The following is a 23,064-nucleotide window of genomic DNA, read 5'->3' on the forward strand; positions in this document are numbered from 1 at the left end:
TGTTCATTCTTATCTACACTAACATGATCTTTAACATTAAGCAGATATTTGAATTCAGATTCCATAAAAAAAAAAAAAAATTAGAAGAGCACAACTCACAAAATGATATTTCAGCGCCTGCAGAATGACTATTAAAGGCCGTTCCCACACAAGGTTCCCCACTTTGAAGAATGACCATACTAAAAAGAAAAGCACATGTATTTTAATACAAACAAAAAGGGCAGAACTGTAATAAGAATTTTAAGAAACAACTATACCTGAAGAATTGGGGGGAAGATTTCTCTGAAACTTGGATCTCTGGTCTAGAGCTTGACCTTGTAAGCAGATGCCACTCAAGCAACTGAACAACCAAGTAGAATGCGGAAGAACGAGGTTTTGATAGTTGGTGATGTGTTAATGGCTTCCACGGCATTTTGGTAATTTGTGGCAATCGAATGCATGCACTGAAGTTAAGATTATCAGGAATAACACAAACATGGTAGTTGAAACAAGCTCTTTCTACTACCATGTTTGTGTTATTCCTGACAATCTTTAGTTCCTAGAAGGCATAGAAAAGGAGAATGATGCAATAGAGGGGAAAAGCATGAAATAGGGACACCTGAACAACTGTAAGTTATTGAGCAGAAAAGTAACACAGGCATGTTGAGGGAAGAAAGAAAACCATCCTGATTGAAATTTCAGAAATACGCAAAGGTTCTTCTGAGAGCATATAGTTGAGCTGGCATTGGTTAATTAATTACCAAACTAACATCCATTTAACCACCTTAGTCAACAAGGACAAGTGACAGGAGGAATTCAGCTTGGCACAATGTTGATCGTCCTATAGGCAAATCATGCACAACTAGAGGACCGAGACACTCGGTTATAAAAATAAATCAACCTCCTCAGAAAAAAGGAGATGAATTAACCTATCAACAATAGGCTACAATAAACCTCACTCGACTCTTTTCATTACTGTTCTCTTCCTCTCGCTGTTCTTTGTTCTCCCCTTTCATTGGGAAACCCATCACCAGCTCTGACTTGAGCATCGAAGGAGCTTTCCTAGAAATCCCCAGGATAGGCTCATCCCTTTCTTTGGCTGCAAGACCCAGAATCGACCTTTCAGTTCGGAGCTCCATCGGGCTCAGGATACTTCTCATCCGGCACAGATTACCGCGTCATCACAAAGTTCAACAGTGACCAAGAATAATAGGAAAATAAATTAAAAGTAACAAGAGGATTGCCTAATTGATATACAAACAAGGCTACCCTTTTGGTTCTAAAATTCTAGTTTTAAACAAGCTTGGCAGTTGGCACGCGGAGGGCCTGAAAGGAAAACTCCAAACATATAGTTATAGGACTGAATTTATTTGGGATTGTAGAGTTGATGCTAAGGGCAAAATCGACCAAAAGGCTATGGAAAAGAACAAATCCGTAGTTACATTAAAAGGAACTCAGAAAAAGCTATGAATGAGCTGATCAAGAAATACATGCAAAGTCAAGGAAAAGGTCCAATGTAAAGGCAATGAAAAAATATATCAAGGCGAGAAAGACACAGAGCGGAGAGTTACCGGAGTGAGTTTCCAACCTTCCCGTCCGGCGATCTCCGACCTCGGATCTGATCAGCGGCCGGAGAGACCGAATAGCAGAGCAGAGGACTGGGCTTCCAGAAAATGGCCTTCGAGTTTGGAGATGAAGTAAAAAGAAGAGGGCCGGTTCACATGAACCGGTACCGGTTTCCAGAAATAAAAAATCAATTTTTAAAACATCCCTCACGCCTATATATACATAGAACGCATTTTATGTCGAAGGCTCGAAGCAATCTCCTCCCGGCTCGTGAACTCTCCGAGGGTTCTCGCATCAAATTTGTTGCCAATCAATCGATAGGAAGGTCTCGGGAGCGAATTAGATGGGTTTGAAGGTGGTCTTGTCCTGATGTCATTGTTCTGGATCGTCTTTAGTCAGCTTGCTGAGATTGAAGCCATGGTAACCCTAGATTAGCCCCTTCTCGACCTTATTCCATGTTCTTATTTCGACCTATTTCAACTGATAACCGCTTAATTTTTCCATTTGAGTTCGTAATTGATCTCATGATGAAGTATAGGGATTTGACAGTTAACAATATCCATTTACTTTATCTTTGTTGCAATCGACAGTGTTATATTCTAGGGTTTTGTGGAACGAAAAGGATTTGACTTCGTGCTTTTCGTAATGCCTATATTTATGGCCATATATTGTTTCTAAATAGGAATGCTTGTTATGAAAGTAGCTTTGGAAATGTGGAATTCACTGCTCATTGGATACTTTGGGTGAAAAAAATCTAGTGGTAGTCAAATATCCCAGGTTTTTTGAATTCAGCACACATTGAGAATATTTCAGTCTGGTGGCGAAGCCCTAACTGCAGCAAGGGGTTTTTTTTATCTGAACTTGCTTATATGATAGCCCTCATTAGAATTTATATTGTGTAGAAAGAGGTCACTGTTTAGACTCATAAAGGATAGAATTTATATTGTGTAGACATGATTGGTTATGTTGGTTTTCCAGATTTGCTGGTTTTCTTATTTACATGATTGAATTTGTCCATTTATGTCTAGCCCATTTCTATTGCTGATAGCATGCCCAAATTATTCAATTTGTCACTTTTGTTTTTCCACGAGATGGATTCACATTTACATTTATTCCTACAGAAATTATATGCAATACTGGTAGATGAACGTGTTCTTGGTAAATTTTGATATTTTTAAGTGGCTCTATTTAAGTTCCCTATGTTTACAGGCTTTGTCAAAGAAAGTTATTACAAAGGAAGAGTGGGAGAAAAAGTTGAATGATGTGAAGATTAGGAAAGAAGATATGAATAAACTGGTGATGAACTTTCTTGTTACTGAGGGTTATGTTGATGCTGCTGAAAAATTCAGAATGGAATCTGGAACTGAACGTATCCTTTTCCCTATCATAATAGAATCTTCTCTTTTTGTTTTCATCTTCTAGTACTTTTAACTGATGGTCCATTTCATTTGCAAATATGATTTATTATCCAAGTATATTCCTTCATATATAAATAGCAGACATAGATCTTGCTACAATAACAGATCGAATGGCTGTTAAGAAGGCAGTTCAATGTGGGAATGTTGAGGATGCAATTGAAAAGGTTAATGATTTGAATCCCGAGGTAGGATAATTCATCTGATACTATTATCTTGACAAAAAGACTGGCATGTTTCATGACCATAAATTTCAATATGTTTATGACTTTATTGTCAGAAGTGGTTGAACTGATCTAAAACAGGATGCATGTGGACATCACCTTGTAGTCAGTTTTGCTGAAGCCCATACTTGATTATTCAATTTGGCATTTTATAATTAACTTCATAAAGTTTTATTGATGGTTTCGGATGTTGGGATCACCTTTACTTTTTCCTGGGATAGTTGGATTTCACAATTAGATATATTTGTTACTACAGCTATGACTATTGTACTGCTCTTGTTTGCAATGTCAGTAGATTGTAGTTTTCCTGAATGACCCTTTGGCTTTGATCAGAACTACCAACTCAGAATGCAACAGTCTGTCTGCCACAGAGAATAGGCCACGTTCCTTTGCTTCCTGTAACTTGTTTTAAGAAGATGCTTAAGCAGTGATATTGATAGGTCATTGTGCAGAAATTGTTAGGACATCTCAAATTTTTGCCTTCCAAAAGGCTTGATACGTTGTGGTTTTTTGCCCCTTTAATAATTTTTCATCTTGTTTACTTAACCCCAATTGTTAAAAACGAAGTTGGATCATCTGATTGAACTTGCAAATAATAGGTAATCATTTTGCTTACCAAATGTACTTCCATGATGGGGACAGATGCCTAGTGCTTACCTGGTAAGAAGTTCACACATTTTATCACTTTTTCATTTGCAGATACTGGATACAAATCCCCAACTATTTTTCCATCTCCAGCAGCAAAGGTTGATAGAATTGATTAGGAACGGAAAAGTAGAAGAGGCTCTGGAATTTGCTCAGGAGGAACTTGCACCTAGAGGAGAAGAAAATGTAATGTCAAATTTTCATTTTATTCCTCTATGTGGGTAAGGGTGAGCCTTGGTAGCAACAGTAAGGTTATTCCTTTGTGACAGGAATGTCACATGCTCTAATAGTGGAAATAGCCTCTTTTGCAAAAATGCAAGGGGAAGGCTGCTTACAAATATGACTTTCTCCTACCCTTGCAAAGCAGAGAGCCTCTTGTACCAAGGTCCTGAGGACACCCTTCTTATTCCTCTATGTGGGTAGTGCTTGTTAGTTAAGTCAGTTTCAGTTTCCTTCTTCAATCCAAAAGTCTGAACTTTGCCTCTTTGCATGTTGGTTATAATTGTACAAGGTACCATATTTTATAGACCAATATTCTTAATCTCTTTATAGCAAGCACTTGCAAGATGTCAGTGTTAAACTTGATATTGTTGCATGCTGCTGGTGCTTATATCTAGTTTTGGCATTATATGCAGCAAAGTTTTCTTGAAGAGTTGGAGAAGACTGTAGCACTGCTGGCTTTTGAAGATGCCTCCAGCTGTCCTGTTGGAGAGCTTCTGGACATATCACAGCGCCTGAAGACTGCAAGTGAGGTGAATGCAGCCATTCTTATGAGCCAAAGTCATGAAAAAGGTAACCCATTCTCTCCTTGTTTTCGTAAAAAAGGTGACTTGTTTTCGAATGATTGTCATTTAATCTGGTTAGGATTAATTTTTGTTTTTGAGTATCCTTGTTCTTCTTAAACATAGCATGAGTATTGACATGCATGCCATTGGTTCTATTTATTAAGTTTCTTTTTTGAATCTGATCTAACAGCTTTCCTAATTTGAATAGATAATGGTTCCAAGAAGATGCCCAACTATGTAGGATTTGTCATGGAAAATGAATACCTTATTGTCCCTTCTAGATACTCATTTCTATACCTCATGGGCATGCCCATTATAAAAGAAATATCAACATTCTGAACCCTTTAGCTGAAGCATCTGAAACGCTTTACAACAAAAACCGAGCTGTTAGAATGCATCCTCCTTCTCTTGCAAAATCCAAAATTAGCATTATTCAAATGTTAGCCACAAGTCCAGTGAGTAATTGCCACTCATCTTTTGTTTTAATTTTATTTGAAAAACATGATGTTGGTCCATTGATCAAAATTCTATCAGATCATGGGCTTCCAAAATTTTTTAACTTATCAAGTCTTGGTCTCACTATGTAGGTTCAGTTACATAAGTTCTAACTCACCAGTCATTTCTATTTTAAAACCTATGGAAGCCAAATTAAGGAATTAAAAATTAGCTAGATTGAAGATCCTAACATCATACAAAGATTAATGGCAGCAGGGGAAGCTGTAAGAACCATATTCTAAGCTTTGGAACTGGCAAAAGGGGCTCTGGGTATCATTTGTTGCCGAAGTTATAGGCAGATGTTTAAAGGCTTCTAGCAGTTGCTGATGGTAGGGTTAAGATAGAAGTTTATGCCACCATCAACAAGAAGGGTGGTATGTGCATAATTGGGTTGGGGTTTAGTAGTTTAAAAGGAACAAAAAGAAGAGTTTTGGATGAAGAAGTCTTGTTGAATGTGTTGATTAAATCTTCCCAAAACAACCCAGTTCATGAAAGTTGCAGGAGGAGGTCCCCGCGGGGGGGGGGGGGGGGGGGGGGGGGGGGCACCATAATTCCATTCCTATTATCCTGTTTACATCTCATATATGTTGGAAAACCACAACTCATGAAGTTATATCATGGGAAAACTTGCACCTATAATCCAGACTTACTAGCAATAAGAAATATAGCAAACGCCACCCAAAAAAAGAAATGTAACAAACTTTAGAAAATGTACTCAGCTTGAATAAAAGTGAAGGTCAGAGATCCCAATTGAGTGCTTAAGAGTATTCAAAGTTAACCTGGACTCAACAATTAGAGGCTGGATTAGTTTTGGGTTTCACTAACAAATCTTCAAAATCTATGTTGTCAGATATGAGTCTTTACTTCTTCTACTTCTATATTGTAGCATGGCCATGCAATGAGTTCTTTCAGGCTCATAATTTTAAAAATCAAACTCCTTTTTGGCCATAGGCTGCCAGCTAGTGTGGGAATAACCCAATGTAGTGATTTTGTCAATAAATATTCATTTAATGTCCTTCCGTTATTGGATGCTGCTCCATACCATTCTGCCACTGAACCCGCTCCATTTTTTCCTGAAAAATTTCGGTGGTCTTTGTTGTTATCTTGTTATTTTTATGAATATGGAGTATTATAAGTTTTCAAAGAGTCAGTAATGACTACAACAGATCAAGCTTTACTGCCATGTCAAGCCCTTCGATTAAGGGCTGGGCAATTGAAGGAATTCCGAGAAGAATTCCGAAAGAAAGGTATAAATTTTAGGGAGAGAGAATGAGAGAGGTAAGAGAAGACAACGAGAGAGATTGAGGGAGAAATTGAGAAGAAAGAGAGAAGGGAGTTCTGTTATTCAATCAATGATACCCCTTCCTTCTACAACAGCCTCCATATAAGCTGCCTCTTACAGTTAGGAGAGCTAACTGCCACCCCCAATTAATTAGGCTTGTTCTAACTACCTAACCATAGTTTGTTACACAGTTTATAACAGTTTCCTAATGACTAATCTACCCTTGGGGTCATAACACCACTAGGTGAAATCGACAACATGGATTTTAGCTCACTAGTCATCTTTACATAGCTAATATCTTTTGTAAGGTCATTGCAATATATCATGCCTAAGAGTTTTTGCCTATTTTTTCTTGATGTTCCTCTTACTTTTTTATTAAAAACTTCTTCCATTTTATCCATGTCCCTTGTCGGACCATTCATTAGTTATCTTCTCACATGACCAAATCATCTTAATCGTGTTTCACACATCTTATTTTCAATATGAGTCACTCCAACCTTATTAGAGTGTATAACCTTGTTTATAGTTCTAGCCTTTCTTGAATGACCACACATTAACTTTTTCTCCATAGCACTCATATTTTGCGCATGTTGGTGTTTGATTGCCTTTCGTTTCAAACTAGTCTTATAGTCATTGGGAATGTAAGATTTTACTATTAGCATAAGACACTCAATTTTTACCATTCTGTTATAAATTTACGAGTAGCATCCTCTATAATCTTCCCATCATTTTGGACAAGTGATCCAAGGTACATAAATTGATCTTTTTGTTCTTAGAATGACTTGATCTTCAAATTGTATAAGATCATCCACGCTTATATTTTTAGTAAACTTATATTCTTTTCTTTTTTTGCTAACCTATATATTTGGTTTTCAATTTGCTTAAAGCTTTTAGATGCTAAATGTCCTTCCATATCAAGATTAGTATTTACAAAGAACTCACACCAAAGCTCTAATGCACCATTTCGGTGTTTCTGAAACATTTCCTACCACAAAACATTAAGAAACACCAAAAACGTTTTCGGGTCATTCCCATAATTTTGGAAACGTTTTGTGACTGTTTCGCAATATTGAAAAAAAAATATTGGAATCGAAAACAAGTTTCTATTCCACAACCACATTAGAGACAGAAGTAACTTTTGTTTATGTTTACTTGAATGAATGATGGAATTTATGTTTATGTTTGATTGAATAATTATTTTTATAATTTTGTATATTAAACATTATATTTACAAAAAAAAAATCCCTATTTTTTTTATTTACCCATTTCACCCACGTTTCCATTTCCTACTTTTTTGAAAAATTCATTTTTCCGTTTCTGTTTTGTATTGTATCTGTTTTCCATTTCTGTTTTCGTGCAACCTAGCAATAGAGTATCTTTGTGTGGATGTGTTTTGTGAGTTATCTATCACTAGGGCAAAAAGATAAGATCACGTGCATATTATTGATGTAATTCAATTGTGTCATGAACCTAGGGTTCATAACAAGGTTGGATTGGCAATCAGAAGGATCCGATTGAATATAACTTAGACAAAATGATTCAAGAGGGAAATGAGACAGAAATGGGGGAAGAAATTAGAGAGAGAGCAGTAGAGAGAAACGAGAGGAAGATTGGAGAGAATTGTAGAGAGAAAATTAGAATTTCATTTATCATTTCAATCATGAGCATCCCATTTGTTTACAACAGCCTTATAGAGGCATAACAGACTCCTAACAGCATCTCAACTCATCCATGTGCTCCTAACCAATTGTTAAAATATCTCCTAACAATTATCATAAGCCTATTACTATATTACCCCTTTAATGCTCCTTAGGTCATGACAATTCCCCCCTTTTTGAGAGAGGTCTTGTCCCCAAGAACTTGCAACAAATAGCCATTGCTTCATTCAATTCTTGCCTTCTCTATCTGATTTATCCTTCTTTCTTTCTCCTTCTAAGCCTCTCTTCTTCCTCGTTCTTAAGTGTCCAAGATTGCCCAGGCGTAATTTGGCCTCAAACTTGCAACCTGATAGAGTTCAAATCCAATACACCCACCTTCTACAATGGTTGCCCAATCAAGATTGGTCTCCACTTTAAGAACACAATCAGTTATTGGTTCATCCCACCATGAAGTGGACAGTGTAACACCCGGTGTTATTGGTATTAGAAAATATGGAAGGTTGATAGAAACTTCTGAAAAGTGCCCTTGAGATAAATGGATTGACGGAAATAATGGTACCCTCAGGGAGGGGCATTTTGGCAAATTGGGTAGCGAGACCCAATAAAGGGTAATTGGAAATTTTGGAATGTATTTCCTAGTTGGAATGAGAATTTGTTGGGAATTATTCTCATTTGTGCAATTGTGTGGAGATTGATGAGATTGTTAATTCCTAAGGGCATTTTGGTAATTTGAAGTATAATTCCATGAGGGAATTAAATTATTAGAGGGAAATTATTTATAATTCATTTATATGTGAGGAGAAATTTATTTTCCCTAAAATGGAGAATAAATATGGTGGAGCCACATGGATGACTTGGATTAAAGCTTGGAAGCCAAGGGGGTAGTGTCTAAGGGTGACATTTGGCAATCTAATGTCCAAGAGAAATGAGAGATCAAATTAAAGGGAAAAGAAAATGGAAAATGGTCACTCTTGCAATTAATGAGGGCCATTATTATGTTGGAATAAAGAAATCCAAAATGAAATGGAAAATTGTCTCTCATTAATGCTTTGAAAGTGGGAGAATTATTTAAATGAGAAAGAAAATGAAAAGTTGTCAAGCATTTATGATAGAAAATAGTCTCATTAAAATAAATGAGAAAGAAATGGGAAATTCAAGAACATCCAATGGTTGAGATTTGGTCTTGGAAAGGGATTTGATCCAAGGGCCATAGTTGATTCTTGAAGATTGGCATGGATTGCCAAATGTGGAGATATTTATAAAGGGAGATGAGATGGATGGTGGAGAGTTATTCTCCAAAATAAATCCATGGAGGAGATTTAGTCTTGGATAAGCACATGGATTGTGCTTTCTTTGAGTGGTTGAGTTAAAGTCTTGGAAAAAACAAAGTGATCCAAGGGTTGGGATTTAAAGAGATCAAGTGGCATGGATTGTGTTTCTTTCAGGGGTTGAGATTTATTCTCACAAAGAAAGATCAAGAGCAAGGATTGAGTCTTGAGTTTGAGATATCAAGACAAGGGAAAAGTCTCTTAAGGAAGGAAAGAAAGAGAGAAAGTAGAGATATTGGAAGAAATCTTCCATAAGCTTAAGGAGGAAATGGAATTGGAAGAGAAGAAATAGTAAGGTAAGAGTTCTTTCTTGAAATGGGTTGCAAAGTTTCCTTCCTTTATTCGTTTGGAATGGTTCCTTAGCTTCTATCAAGTGGAGAGTTGGAATCAAAGGGAGTCTTGGAAGGTTAAGGCTTGAAGCTCAAAGGAGAAAAGAGGTAAGGGATGACCCCATGTAGAGGTGGCCTAGCAAGTTGGTAAATATGTTTTATAAAATTTTTATGTAGCATTCGCATGTAATAGTTAACATTTGCATGATATGAGTTCTAGTGTACCTATGGCCATATGGAGGACTAGTGTTGTGGGAAGGGGTACGTTGATGCCTCAAACCTTGGTGAGTTGTGAGGATGGAAGGATCTAGTCTCATTTGCGTGCACTTGGCATACATAATCATATTTATATTCATATTTACATGCATTGCATCATTACTGAGCTTTATGGCTCATGAGGTTTTCACCCTCACCTTGTAGGTCTTTTATGTGCCAAGAGAGAAAATGGAGTTGCAAGCTTGAAATTTGGAAGCTTTTGTTGGATTTTTGTTAGTTTATGCCTTGTGGAAGCCTAAAGCATGTATTGTAATTTATTTTTGTTAGTAATAGCTTGTTGAAGCTTGAGGGCATGGAGTGTATTTTATTTGATGATTGTTGTGTAAGCATCAAGAGGGTTGTGTAAGCCTTATTTGTGGAATGAAAAGGAAATTTTGATGTATGTTTGATGTTTATTTTTGGTGGTGGAAAGGGAGGAAAAGTTGAAGATTTCTATGTTCAATTGTGGTATTTTAAATTTGGAAAAATTTGGGTTAAAAAGCCTAAGGAAAAAAAAAAAGGGGGGTGAAGAATGGCAGCTGGGGCCAGCAGGTGGCCCACAGGGGGCCACAGTAGGCAGCAGGCAAGGCCCAACACGTGGGTGCGGGCGAGCGCACACCGCTGGGCCCCGTCGACCAATTTTCTTTAAAATTTTGAAAATTTGGGATTTTGGGGGCATTTATGGATTAATTTTGGGCCCCGGAGGAAATTTCAAAATAAAAGGGATTTTTGGAGAAAATGCCAAAATTTTTGGAAATTTAAATTATATGAGTTTTTTCTCGAAATTGGTAAAATCAATGGGTCGTTTGAAATTTTTGAATTATTTAGAGCTCGATGGAATTCTTGGAATAGAAGAAGAATTAAAGTATTTAAAAAGGATTTTGGGTAATTTAAATGGGAATTAATTAGCCGAATGTGGAATTCGTAAAGCCCAATTTGTTAGTCGATTTTAGGGTTGAGGGAAGAGAATGACGAAACCTAGTTTCCACCTAGCGCGTTTCGTGTTGAAACATAGTCCGCCCTTCACAAATGACCGGGCATGTTAGCAATTTGGATGATTGTTCACGAGTGGCACCCGTAAGTGAGAACAGGTCTTCACAGACAACAACTCAAATTTTCCAGTAAGAGTAAAAAAACAACATAGCAGTTGGAGTCTTGTTCTCTTCGATAACACCTTTGACTTCTTCAGCTACCTCCCTTAGCTCTTCCCTAGCTACCATTGGCTTCCAAAATTCGTCACCACTTTGAATTTGTTGCAAGTGGAGAGAACTACTTTCAGAGTCATAACTCGTAAAAGATTTCCCTTGAATGAAAGAGAAATCAGCATCTCTCTTTTTCGCGAGTGTGACTTGCCAACCCTCATTCAATGTATTAACTCTTCCCTTGGGCTACAAAACTACCTTAACTACTTTTCTATCAGAATTTCATGTTTCCTTGTTGGCAGTCTAGCAACATCTTCTTCTTTGTGTTTGCTGGAATTTTTCTCTATATGAACTTCTTTTTCAAAAATATTCAATAGTCCATTTGCATCTGTTGTCCTATCCACCTAATTGTTATCGATTCCCTTTGGATAATGCCATTCACCACCAATACCATTTTCGATATTGTAGTCATCCTTTTTGTCATTGTTGTTGTAATCAGGATACTTCTTTTTTTGCCCAAAATTTGAAGTAAGCAATGAATCACTCTTCCATAATCTTAACTTCTCCTTCAGCTACTCCATTTTAAGTCCTCTTTATTAAAACTTCTGCAATAATCCTCGAAAAATTTCGCAGGAAAGTTGTAATGATACTTCTTAGTCGGTATCATTGCAAACTCTTGCAACTGCTCGTGTAACATACGACTAAATTCCTTGCTCGTATCATGTACTCAACTTCTTGTTTCCTTGTCCAATTGGCTGATCTCATTCTCAAACTTCCTTTCCCATGCCTGAGGCTTTTGGCCAAACTCCTCATGTTGTCTGACTCCAATTGAAAACACAGCATTATTTTGCTACAATTGTGAGCTCATCTGCTTCATGTATGCACTGCTCCCAATGGCCTCACGAGTAGGTCGTCCCCCTAAAAATGCAACACCCTTCTATTGCAACTGAGACTCCAATGTCCTTGTGTGTGCACTACTCCCCCTAGCAGACTTCTCACGAGCAGGACAACCCGAAGGCCAATAAACAGGAGTTCTGTACATCCTAAATCCCTCACTTCTCTTTAGTATATACCTTGCAACAGTCACCTCTGAAGCTGATCCAAGAGGTGGCAAATTGCAGGTTCTAGAGTCGCCTAGAGCTACCAATTCTCTTGACTCGTTTGCTGCAAGTAGTCTCTATACTTGCTGGAATGGCGTCGGTAGCGCCGACCTATTCATCTCCACAAGTCGGACACACTTCTAAATTTCACAACAATCTCCTATCAATACTCGAACCTTGATCAGCTACTAAATTACCAGAATCATAGCTGAATTTGAATTTGCCTTCAAATTCTACTCGGTATCACTATCAGAACTCTCCTGACCCGCGTTGAATTCAATTCTTGAGCCAAAATGCTTTGCTCAGTTTTGCCTCCTTGTTCGATCGATGCTACTTTGGCTCGTCGGAAATTACCCAACACTGTATCAACTAACAGCAGAGAAACAACCTCTAGATATTGTTGCTATTTATTTTGATAGTCGAAATTCCAGCTTCGAAGCTACCACCTACTTCCCTCTCAAGATTCGAATAGGAGGGCCTAGATTCACAAGCGTCAATTGCCTCACTTCAGCCGTCCAGGGAAGTCACCAACCCAATCACCTTCTAATTCAGAATTGCTCAGCGGAATCCGTCTTCTATGCTGATCGACTCTGATGCAGTTGATACAATTTGTCAGATTCAAGCCGAAAATCGGTTGACCCATTTCACACGTCAATTATAGCAAGAATTACCGAGATTTGCAGCCGAGAGTCAAACCTCCCACTTCACTTCCAAGTTTTTACCGAAAGTTACAGAAATTGCCTTGCTAAATTGCACTCGTTGTCTAGATCACTGGCAATCACTTAGCTGGCTCTAAATTCCAATTGAGATCGCCTTACTCATAGCTTCCAAAGTCACCTGACTGAAACCACTTCTATACACTGCCTACTATAGTCCCGATCTACCAGCTCTACTTCACCTTCCTTGATGGACTATACAACTCAAAGAACAATAGGGAATCAACCTGCTGCTCCGCCTTCACTAGTCAAACCTTGCACTTTTCCTCTACAATTCCAATCGAGAGTTTGGCGTTGGCAATTAACCATTTTGAGAAGCAATATCCTATAACTGATCGGAATTCGCTTGGCTAGACCGTTGTCGAATTCCGCCTTTTGAACTCCAAACCTAAGTGCTACGACAGCCGTAAATCACCTCTATGCATCAAGATCACTTTCCGAAAATCAATCGCCTCATGTACTACTTCAAGCTACTTCGGAATTTAAGCGACTGTGCCTGAATTCATTTCTGGAAGTCGCTAGAAACACCGTTGGAATCGCCTATGAACCACAGTTGAAGAACGACTGCTCTGATACCAATTTGTTATGAACCTAGGGTTCATAACAAGGTTGGATTGGCAATCAGAAGGAACTGATTGAATAGAACTGAGACAGAATGATTCAAGAGGGAAATGGGACAAAAATGGGGGAAGAAATTAGAGGGAAATGAGGGAGAGCGGTAGAGAGAAACGAGAGGGAGATTAGAGAGAATTGTAGAGAGAGAATTAGAATTTCATTTATCATTTCAATCATGAGCATCCCATCTATTTACAGCAGCCTTTTATAGGCATAACAGACTCCTAACAGCATTCCAACTCACCCATGTGCTCCTAACCAATTGCTAAAACATCTCCCAACAATTATCATAAGCCTATTACTATATTACCCCTTTAATGCTCCTTGGGTCATGACAAATTGTAATTGAATAAGGCTAAATATCTCTTCCAGATGTTTTTAACAAATGTTTCCACTCCATGATTCATGTCTCTTTTAATAGTTTGTATATAAGCAATTTGGACTCTTGCATTTACAGCCAAAATTGTAGAATAATATTGTGAATTGTTTTATTGGAGGTCTGTTCCTATTAAGGGCATTTTCTGCTCTGGGACAGAATAATTGAAACGTACTTTAAATGCTCAATTGATCCTAAACTACATTAGGTTGTAAAAAAAATTAATTGAAAAGATACACACACACACACACACACATGTATATCCTTTTATCTATCATGTATGGTCTCATAAGTAATATATAACTTTTCTTGAATTAAAACAAATGAAGACATGGGTAACAATGTTGTGGATATTTTATTTAATTTTTTATATGATTCTCATGTCTGGAGTTGGAAGTTAAATAAGCCTCACTCTGGTTATCAGCGTATGCATCTTATTCTTATACTTTTTAACAGGTAGTTCCATTTATTAAATGAACTATAAGTTTGGTATCTTACTTGAAGAGCTATAATTATGCAAGAGAATGCCTGATTGCATACAGCATAGCCAAACCGACATAGAATAAGTAACTTAATGTAGACATCAACCAACAGTTTGCACTTATGTACCTTGTGATCTTAATAAATGCTCTGCCTCTTAAAAGGGAATTGCTAATTTTGATGGACCAACTATCGTGTTAAGGCTTATTTAAGTTTCTAGCCTGGCAAATGCAAAAGTTGTATGGTATTTGTATGTTGAAATTGAACCATGGTCCCTAAGCTTTTGCAATGGTCTGCATTGTGTTGCGTGTAAACAACTGTTCTGCTTGCCCAAGGACATCACTAATTTTGACTGACTTAGCTGCGTTGATGATTCCTATGGGTTTTCTTGCATATCAAATACAAAAAAGCTAAGTTGTGCATGGTGAATTGGACCACAGATCCAAAGCTTCCAAGTTTGTTAAAGATGCTGATATGGGCCCAGAACCAACTTGATGAGAAAGCTGCTTACCCTCGTATAAACGATCTATCGACTGCTAAGCTTGAAGATCCTCCTGTTTAAAAGGTGTGAAAGCTGTTTGTTTCGTTTGCTCATCTCGTTGCTGATTGAGTTAAATAGGCCAGAGGGGGCGGTCATGCTACCTTATTTCAACTTTACGTAATCTAGGTAGTTGGTAGGTAGTTGTCCGGAATGTCCTGTTAAAATTTGGGTTGTGTCAACGGGAAACTTTCTCGTTGTTCAGTTACTGCAAGCTGTTGTACAGATGGTTGTCTATGCGTTATTACGTTTTCAATTCAATGGCTAGATTCTTAGCATTTTATGTTGAAGAAATGGGTATTTGCTCAGTGTGATTTTATTCTGCCCCATCTAGTATCTCAGTGGAAGGAGGCTGAAAATGATGGGTTTCAGCTTAGGCATTTGTCCTGGTGATTGTCGAACGGTTGAGATTTAGCATCACCCAATTTAGCCTACCAGGTTAGCTATACTATACTATTAATTCAACAAACATGTATATGTGCATTGCTTTGAATCATGGAAATAATACATGTGCTAAATTTTGAATTGTGCTGGGAGTACTACTGTTGACTAAACTCTTTAACATGGGTTGGCTCAGAGTTGTTGGTTTTTGAGCCCAAAATAATGAAGTTTTAGGTTTTCTTCCAATGGATGTTGGTTTGACGGCTAAGCATCCCGGCGGCCAGCTTTGTGGTTTGGTGAGTTCTTTGCAATGCAGATTCTTATTTGGATATTCCGTTTATTTGACGTAAATCACCCTTGCCATTTCAATATTTCCACATTCCAATTGATGGACCGACCATTCAATTCTCAGTTTTGATTTTTATTTTTATACTTAAGTTTATGTTCTTATTTACAAAAAACAGAATTCTGAGACAAAGTGGTGCCAAAAAGCCTTAAATTCCGTAATTTTGAGTTGACATTTGACAAATTGGACGTAAGGGTGTCAATGATCCAATTTTATAAGAATTTAATAATTGAATTATTTTTAACAGTTTCAAAAAAATAAGAATTGTAATCAAATCATTACGTATATAAAACTAAATTATGATCAATTCGTCACATTGAATTGGTTTTGGTTTAGTTTTGATTCTATCCAATTAAAATTTAATTTTTAAATATTTTTATAACATATGAAATTACAAACAAATTTGTTAATTAAAATAAATTTATAACTTCATTAATGCTTCAAGTCTTAAAGTAAAAATAGAACAAAATAATTCATAAATTACTTCATCAAATGAGATTACATCGACCATTTAGTATAGTAATAGAGCATAAAAGTGTAGAAATAAAAAAGTTTATGAATTTCGCTAGTTTCATAGGAAGTGATACTATTTATGCGTATGTATAAATATATATACCCAAAAAAAATTATAATATATATAAGTATAATATCGGTTTCGGTTCGGTTTGAACCACAAATTCAAAAAAAAAAAAAAAATTAGTAACTAAACCAAATATATCGGTTCTTGATTTTTTAGAACTAAAACTTAACTTTTGAATCATAAAATCAATCCAAAAGACACGATTCGGTTTGGTTTGGTCCGGTTAATTGATTCTCAAATATTTTTTAACACTCCTAAATGAATGTAGGTTGTGTTTGATTACATTAAATTCTAGGTAATGAATTTTATGAAAATAAGTTTTAAATACTTGTATCATATATATATTTTTTATAAAAAATTAAAATTATTTTATTACTTTCATAAAATATATATATAATAATTATATATTTTTTATAATAAATGTGTGTAATCAAAGACAATTGTAGGTATTTTATTTCCTTTGAATAATTGTGGACTTTTGAGTACTTGAAACCCCCCGCCCCCCGGACCAGACAAAAGTTCCCTGGGGCTGGGGCAGTTGCATTCATCTTCTAACAAATATAAGAAATCAAGCAACCCCAACGTCTACCAAGAACACCCCTTGGCGTTGTGATTAGGAAAATATTTCTTAGAAACTGGTTACTTTTTAAGTGGAGTGGTGCATTTTAAAGACAAAGACGCAGTTAAAACTTCTTCAAAGGATTTGTAATAAATATGTCTATATTATAGAGGCCTCACTGTGTTTTCAAAAGAAAAGAAAAATACACGAATCCCCCTAGTAGTGCTATGGGAAAGTTGCTCCACTGTTTGCCTTAAAACCTCAATTATATAGGAAGAAAACAGAAGTTTCAAGTTATAATACAAACATAGAGATTTAAATAAGAAGAAGAAGTTGATAAACAGAGGCAGAGGCCAAGCAAAATTTCCCAGACATTAGTAGTAAGTTTCCACCCAGAGAACATAAAGCCAAGTCGAGGCCAACTCCGAGAAGTCCTCCTCCTCCTCCTCCTCATGATGAAATGCTTCTTCTTCTTCGTCTTCTTGTTCTTCACCCAACAAATCCAAACGGCAGCAGTATCCATCATCAAAGTTGAGAGCATAGCTCCATGGATCATACTGGAACTTGAATCTCCGCTGCTGTTTGCAGCTGCTTGCCTTCTTCACTGCAGCTCTCACTCGCCAGAAAAGGCTCCTCCATTGCTTCTTCCACCTGGAATCGTTCACCCATTCCAGGCTTCCACCCAGGAAGCCCATTACAACTGAGGCTGGGTTTGGAACTGTTTTTCTGCAAATGGGTGATTGGGAAGCTCAAACAAGAGGATTAATTTTTGGGGTTGGAGCTGGGGAGAGTTGTTCTTGTAGAATTTTGGAAAGTGAAGCGATAAAAGGCGGGGAGTTTTGGATCCTTTTTGTTTATGGGGCAGTGGGTCAAAGGAATTAGAATGGATTGGAAAATCTCTATGGTTTCGAAGAAAACATGTGCTCTGCCGCTTCTGCACTCAGACTCCCCAACCTATGCCTGCTTTTTGCCGCTGCATTGGGAAGATCAAATACCATGAGATATCGATCATCTAGAGAGAGAGAGAGAGAATGTGCTTGGGAAGAGAGCCTGTCTATGTGGTGGCATATATGATCAGTACTATATATCAAGAGTGATCTTTTCACGGAACCCCATTTCCTTGGCTCTAGGATGAATTCTTATTCTAAGTGTAAATCCTTTTGAACAGTTCAATTTGAGTTTTTGACTCTGAAAAAGTTGTTTTTGGCTTTCTTTTGACTATATTTAAAATATACATAAATATATAGTTTTACCTCGCACTAGTCTTCATAACTCTGCATACACATTTGATCGCATGTCGTATTCAGAGAATTTCATATTTGAATGTATTTTTTTCATTAACTTTTTTTGTTTTTACAAAGATACAATTTTTAATACTCAGACATCCATAAATTACAAATATGCAATCATATGCATTTGATCTAACTACTTGAACATGCATGCATGTGTGTTGTAATATTATTGTGGGTGGGGGTGTTAGGTTAGCTCATGATCTCAAGGTGAACTGAATGTTACCTATACATATACATATATATATATCTTGACAATGACATGTCAATGGAGTTGCATTTTGTTGTAATAAAGAGGCAAGAGGCCTTGTCTATGATCAATCAAAATCAAAGCTTCCCTTTTGCAACCCAGACCCTTTTGTCTCCAGGAGGAGGGAAATATAGAAAGTTAAAATGGTAGTTTGACAACTTCTCTCTTCTTCCCATATTTTGTCTTCATCTCTGTGGCCATTTTCCCCTCCACATATTCCCATCATTTAATTCCCTTGTCCCATTCTCTGGCTCCATGGCTCTCTCGTATATCTTCCATCTTTAGCTCAGCCAAGGCAACGTTTTTCAACTCTGTCACACTGCAGCTAAGTGCATGTGCATAATGGGTCCAGTTATCAGATATGACTTGTCATTCTCTCCCATTTGAGAGGTAAAATGTTGATATTTTAAGTACTATGATTTACTTTTGTTATTACTGACCCACCCTACCTAATGACTTATTTACAACTTATTTGTGTTGTTGAGAGGCCTGTGAAAAGAAATATACATATATATTTTGTTGTTTGGAGTTGGGCGACCGAAATTTGTAAGTTTGCAATGAGAAAATGAGCACAAATGCAAAGAAGATGAACAAATAGCAAGCAGTACGCATGAAAGTTTTTACGTGGTTCGGTTAAAATGATACCTAATTCATAATTATTTTTTGATTATTCTAACAAAATAATAATATATTATTGTCATCTCCCCTTTATATTGGTTTTTTACCCTTATTTATAGTGTGAAATGTTTGCAATTTATATAAAATCCAAAAGTGAAAGGATAATATCAAAGGGACAATGTGTCATCAATTTCATAAAATCGGGAGTGTGTTCTGTATTATCAAGGATCTAGCTTGCCTCTGATAAGATAGGTGAACATCTCTTCCACTTTTTCGGCGATCTTTTTTGTTACACGAGCTGAACGGTTTGGCCAACGAGTTGACAGTATCGCTGGGAACTCGCTTGGTTTCATGGTCTGAACTCGAGTTTCGGCGACGTGCGAGCTTGACCTGACAATCTTGGCCTTGGACCCATTTGGACTTCAAGAGATTGGGCCAACCTATTGGGTCAAGTCCAGTCCATAAGAAATGTGGTCCGAAATATATTCATAACATATATATATATATTTATATGTATTTAAACTAAAAGGATTTTAATGCTACATCAATTTTGGTAAACTTTACCTTATATGTGAGTAAGCCACAGTTAAATTTGTTCATAAACAGGAAGAATTATGACACATCTCAACCTCGTAATTTTTCTTTTTATTTTTGGGTCCACGTCAGAATCCTTTTTGTCTTAGATTTTCTGGATGATTTGTAGAAGTCAGTGATGATAATTTGGGCCAGAAATGGCCCAAATTAAGTATTGGGTTGGAAGAAATAGACAGCATATGGAGTTGAGTTCATGGGCCGTGGGCCCATATATGGCTTAGCATTAACATCCATTGCCAAACTCCAATTCTCTTCCCTAGATTTCATCATCGACAATACAAGAGACAACAACGGCCTGCAAACGCAGCCCTAGATTTCATCATCGACAACTCCAATTCTCTCCCTGTCCCCGCATCCATTTCCTAGACGTACGATGCTTTCGATCTTCTTCTTCGTATTCTCCGCCACCACACCCAAAATAATCTACCTTATTTTACATATATATATGTTTACATTCACCCTTTGGGCCATTAAATGTACGTGCCATAGCCGCCGCTCGATCACCTTCCCCCACCACTTCAATGGGCTCTCTCCCTTCCCCTCCGCCGCCAACCTCGCCAGAAGCTTCCCTCTCCCGCTACCGGGTCTACACCTCGTTCTGCCGGAGAGAGCCGGGGCCTGATTCCAACTGGATAGAGTGTTACAGCCCGGCCGAGAACTCGTGGGACTATGTTAGCCAAATCCCGGGAGTGACAGAAAACCATGTCTTGAAGGATTTCGCCATGGCCTCGGTCGGAGACTCCGTCTACATCATCGGCGGCCGCCTCTGCCGGAAGCAGCAGGCTCCCTCTGCCGCCGGATCCGATGACTTTCTCCAGGTCAACGTTGAAATCATATCCACGGTCATACGTTACAACATTGGATCGAATCAATGGTCGGCGTGCGCACCGCTTAATTTAGCTAGGTATGACTTTGCGTGCACCGTCAGCGACAATAAGATCTACGTGGCTGGGGGGCAGTCCACGCTGTCAAGCGCCAGGGGCACCTCGGCCACCGAGGTGTACGACACATCACTCGACGAGTGGACGATCCTCCCGAACATGAACTACTTGAGATACAAATGTGTGGGTGTGACGTGGGAAGGGAAGATCCACGTCATCGGGGGATTTGCGGAGAGAGGTGACATGGACAAGATTGTTCCTTATGTGGATCGAAGCTCTGCTGAGGTGTACAACATACAAAGTGGAAAATGGGACCTCGTGACACGGATGTGGCAACTCGATGTGCCACCTAATCAAATTGTGGCCTTAAGCGATCGACTATTTAGCTCTGGGGATTGTCTAAACGCATGGAAAGGCCACATTGAAGCTTACGATGGAAAACTCAATCTGTGGTATATAATTGATGGATCACAACTGAACATCTCTCGAACCCCGATCCAACGATTCTTCTTAACTATGGCCCCAGTCAAAACCCACTTATACTTCTTGTCGGGGCATCGAACGGAGAGGAGTTCGTCGAGCACAAAGGTGATGGTCCACGTGTTTGACACGTCAGCGACTGAAGGGAGATGGAAGAGTCAGGAGCCCGTTGAAGATGAGGGAGAGAAAGAGTTATGTAGCCATTGTTGTGTGGTTCAACTTCCTTTATGAATAAACTAAGTAACTTTGTGTTCTTTTAAGGACAAAGACTCGATCACCATATCTTCTTTTAAATGTTCGTTGAATTGAACTTATACTTACTGATGAGTATTGTTGATGGGTATTTTGTTTGCTTAAGGTTAAGGATGGTGTTGGTGCAAAATGGGCTAAAGGTCTGGCCGTCAAAAGTCATGATGGAAATCTCATGCATGCATGCTTGCTTTGCTTTGCGTAAAGCTCCAAATTGCATGTTAATTCATAGGTCAATAAAGGTGGCGCTTCACCAAAGTGGCCCCATATTTTTAATGCTTCATCTTGGATTCGTATCTATTTTTTCATAACATTAATGGCGTTCCTTCTTTTACTATATTATTATTATTATTATTACAAAAAATTAATGTTATTTAAATGGAATTCTTCAATTTAAATGTAATTAAGGAAAACATCAATCTCTTCCATCTGTAGTGGGCCATGCTGAATTGATCGTGGCCCAAGTCTCCTATTTAATGGGCCAGCCCATCCACACCATAGCCCAACCCTTGTGTAACCATCAAAAGTAACGAACGAGCGGGGACCAGAGTCCACAGACACGAAAGCAACAGAGTTTCCACGTGCGAAACCCTGCTCTCACGTGCCACCTCTCACCCCTTCAAACAGTCAAACCTCAGCCCCACACACAGTACATTCACAGTACTACTTTTCCGCACGCCAGCACACACCCGCACGTGCCGCCCTTTCGGCGCGTGCCGGTGGGGCTTCATCTGACGACCGTCTCATGATCCGACGGTCCTGGTGGCCGCTCCGCCGCAAAGACGGATCTGGGGCGTCCGGACAAGGGGACCATTCTGGCGACCTGGATGGCTGATGTGTCGGAGAAGATGGCCAAGGAAAGAAAGGAAGCCTTTTAGTTATACATGAAAATGATCTGTTTTAAGAAAATATTTAAAAATATTATTAAGATAATAAGCTTTTGTAATGATCTCAAATCTTATTTATGTTCTTATCATATATAGAATTTATAATATCATTTAATCATTATGACAATTTTAAAAAATATATAAACTAGTTTTATTATTCTGTAGGTGGAAAATGGGCTTTTGGAATTGACAAATGTACAAAGTGGGCCTGGGGAGGGGACCAATGGGCCAGAGGCGGGCTCCCGGGCTTTGGCAGAGTGGGCGCATAAACCGACATTAAGCATGTGATGGTTACCGAATAATGAATCAGAGGAGAAGCTTTATTATTAGATTCTATTCGGTAAAGAATTTTATAATTTTATTTACATTTTCATATAAAATTATGTGATTTATAGTAATTAAATATTAAAAATAATATAATGAATATAATATTATACAATCGGGAAAATATTATTGCTACATTATTTTATTTTTTTAAAAAATCAATTAGATTTTTGGTGGGAAACTTTGTTCACAAAGCTTGTAAAATCAATTGATGATGATTTAGAATGGGAAAGCAGACCACGGAAGCTGATTGGGTCATTTTGTCAAACATATAAGGGGCAACTGGGGGCCCCCCAAATTCTGCCCTCTCTCTCTTCTGTCTCTCTGCTTCTCTCTCCCTGGAAGGCTGAAAATTCTCGCTTGGACAGAAGTGGGCAACCAAATGCCCCCAGAGTGGACTCTAATTTCCAAAATGCCATTGGAGTGGGGGAAGACCAGTAGACCATATACCCAGGGAGTGGCATTTTGGATGTTTAGTTGCGAGATAGGAGGAGGGTTTATGAGGGGCAGAGTTGGGCAGGGTTACTGGGCCTGCCCCCATTTTTGGAAAGCTTGGAACTGAGAAAGAAAGGAAGTAGCTGGGGGAGCTGGCAGGGCCCATGGAATAAATGCTATGATATTGTGCAAAATGCAAAACTCTGCGGCCAAATTATTGCCCTGCCCTGGACCTTCTCCTGCATGTGTGCTTGAAGGGGAAT

The 23,064-nt window shown here is 38.1% G+C and overlaps 2 protein-coding genes across 5 annotated transcripts; both read left to right on the top strand.

Moving 5' to 3' along the window:
- The first annotated feature begins 1,774 nt into the window (after positions 1–1,774).
- Positions 1,775–15,453, top strand: LOC127807869 (protein GID8 homolog). Of its 4 annotated transcripts, none has more exons than XM_052346038.1 (6): positions 1,779–1,965; positions 2,755–2,914; positions 3,042–3,148; positions 3,884–4,015; positions 4,465–4,621; positions 14,801–15,453. In XM_052346038.1, exons 1-6 carry the CDS (start codon positions 1,915–1,917, stop codon positions 14,950–14,952), a joined length of 759 nt encoding a protein of 252 aa, XP_052201998.1. In that variant the 5' UTR covers positions 1,779–1,914; the 3' UTR covers positions 14,953–15,453. The 4 variants fall into 4 exon arrangements, with proteins under 4 accessions (XP_052202001.1, XP_052201998.1, XP_052202000.1 ...); XM_052346040.1 differs by lacking the exon at positions 14,801–15,453 and adding an exon at positions 10,127–10,364; XM_052346039.1 differs by having other exon boundaries at positions 1,780–1,965; positions 14,831–15,453.
- Positions 15,454–19,807: 4,354 nt separating this feature from the next.
- LOC127808656 (F-box/kelch-repeat protein At1g16250-like) lies at positions 19,808–21,137 on the top strand. Its single transcript, XM_052347226.1, has one exon. It carries the CDS (start codon positions 20,067–20,069, stop codon positions 21,135–21,137), a length of 1,071 nt encoding a protein of 356 aa, XP_052203186.1. The 5' UTR covers positions 19,808–20,066.
- The last annotated feature ends 1,927 nt before the right edge of the window (positions 21,138–23,064 follow it).

The sequence above is a fragment of the Diospyros lotus genome, chromosome 8, assembly GCF_014633365.1.
Source record: "Diospyros lotus cultivar Yz01 chromosome 8, ASM1463336v1, whole genome shotgun sequence".
NCBI classification, from domain to species: Eukaryota; Viridiplantae; Streptophyta; class Magnoliopsida; order Ericales; family Ebenaceae; genus Diospyros; species Diospyros lotus.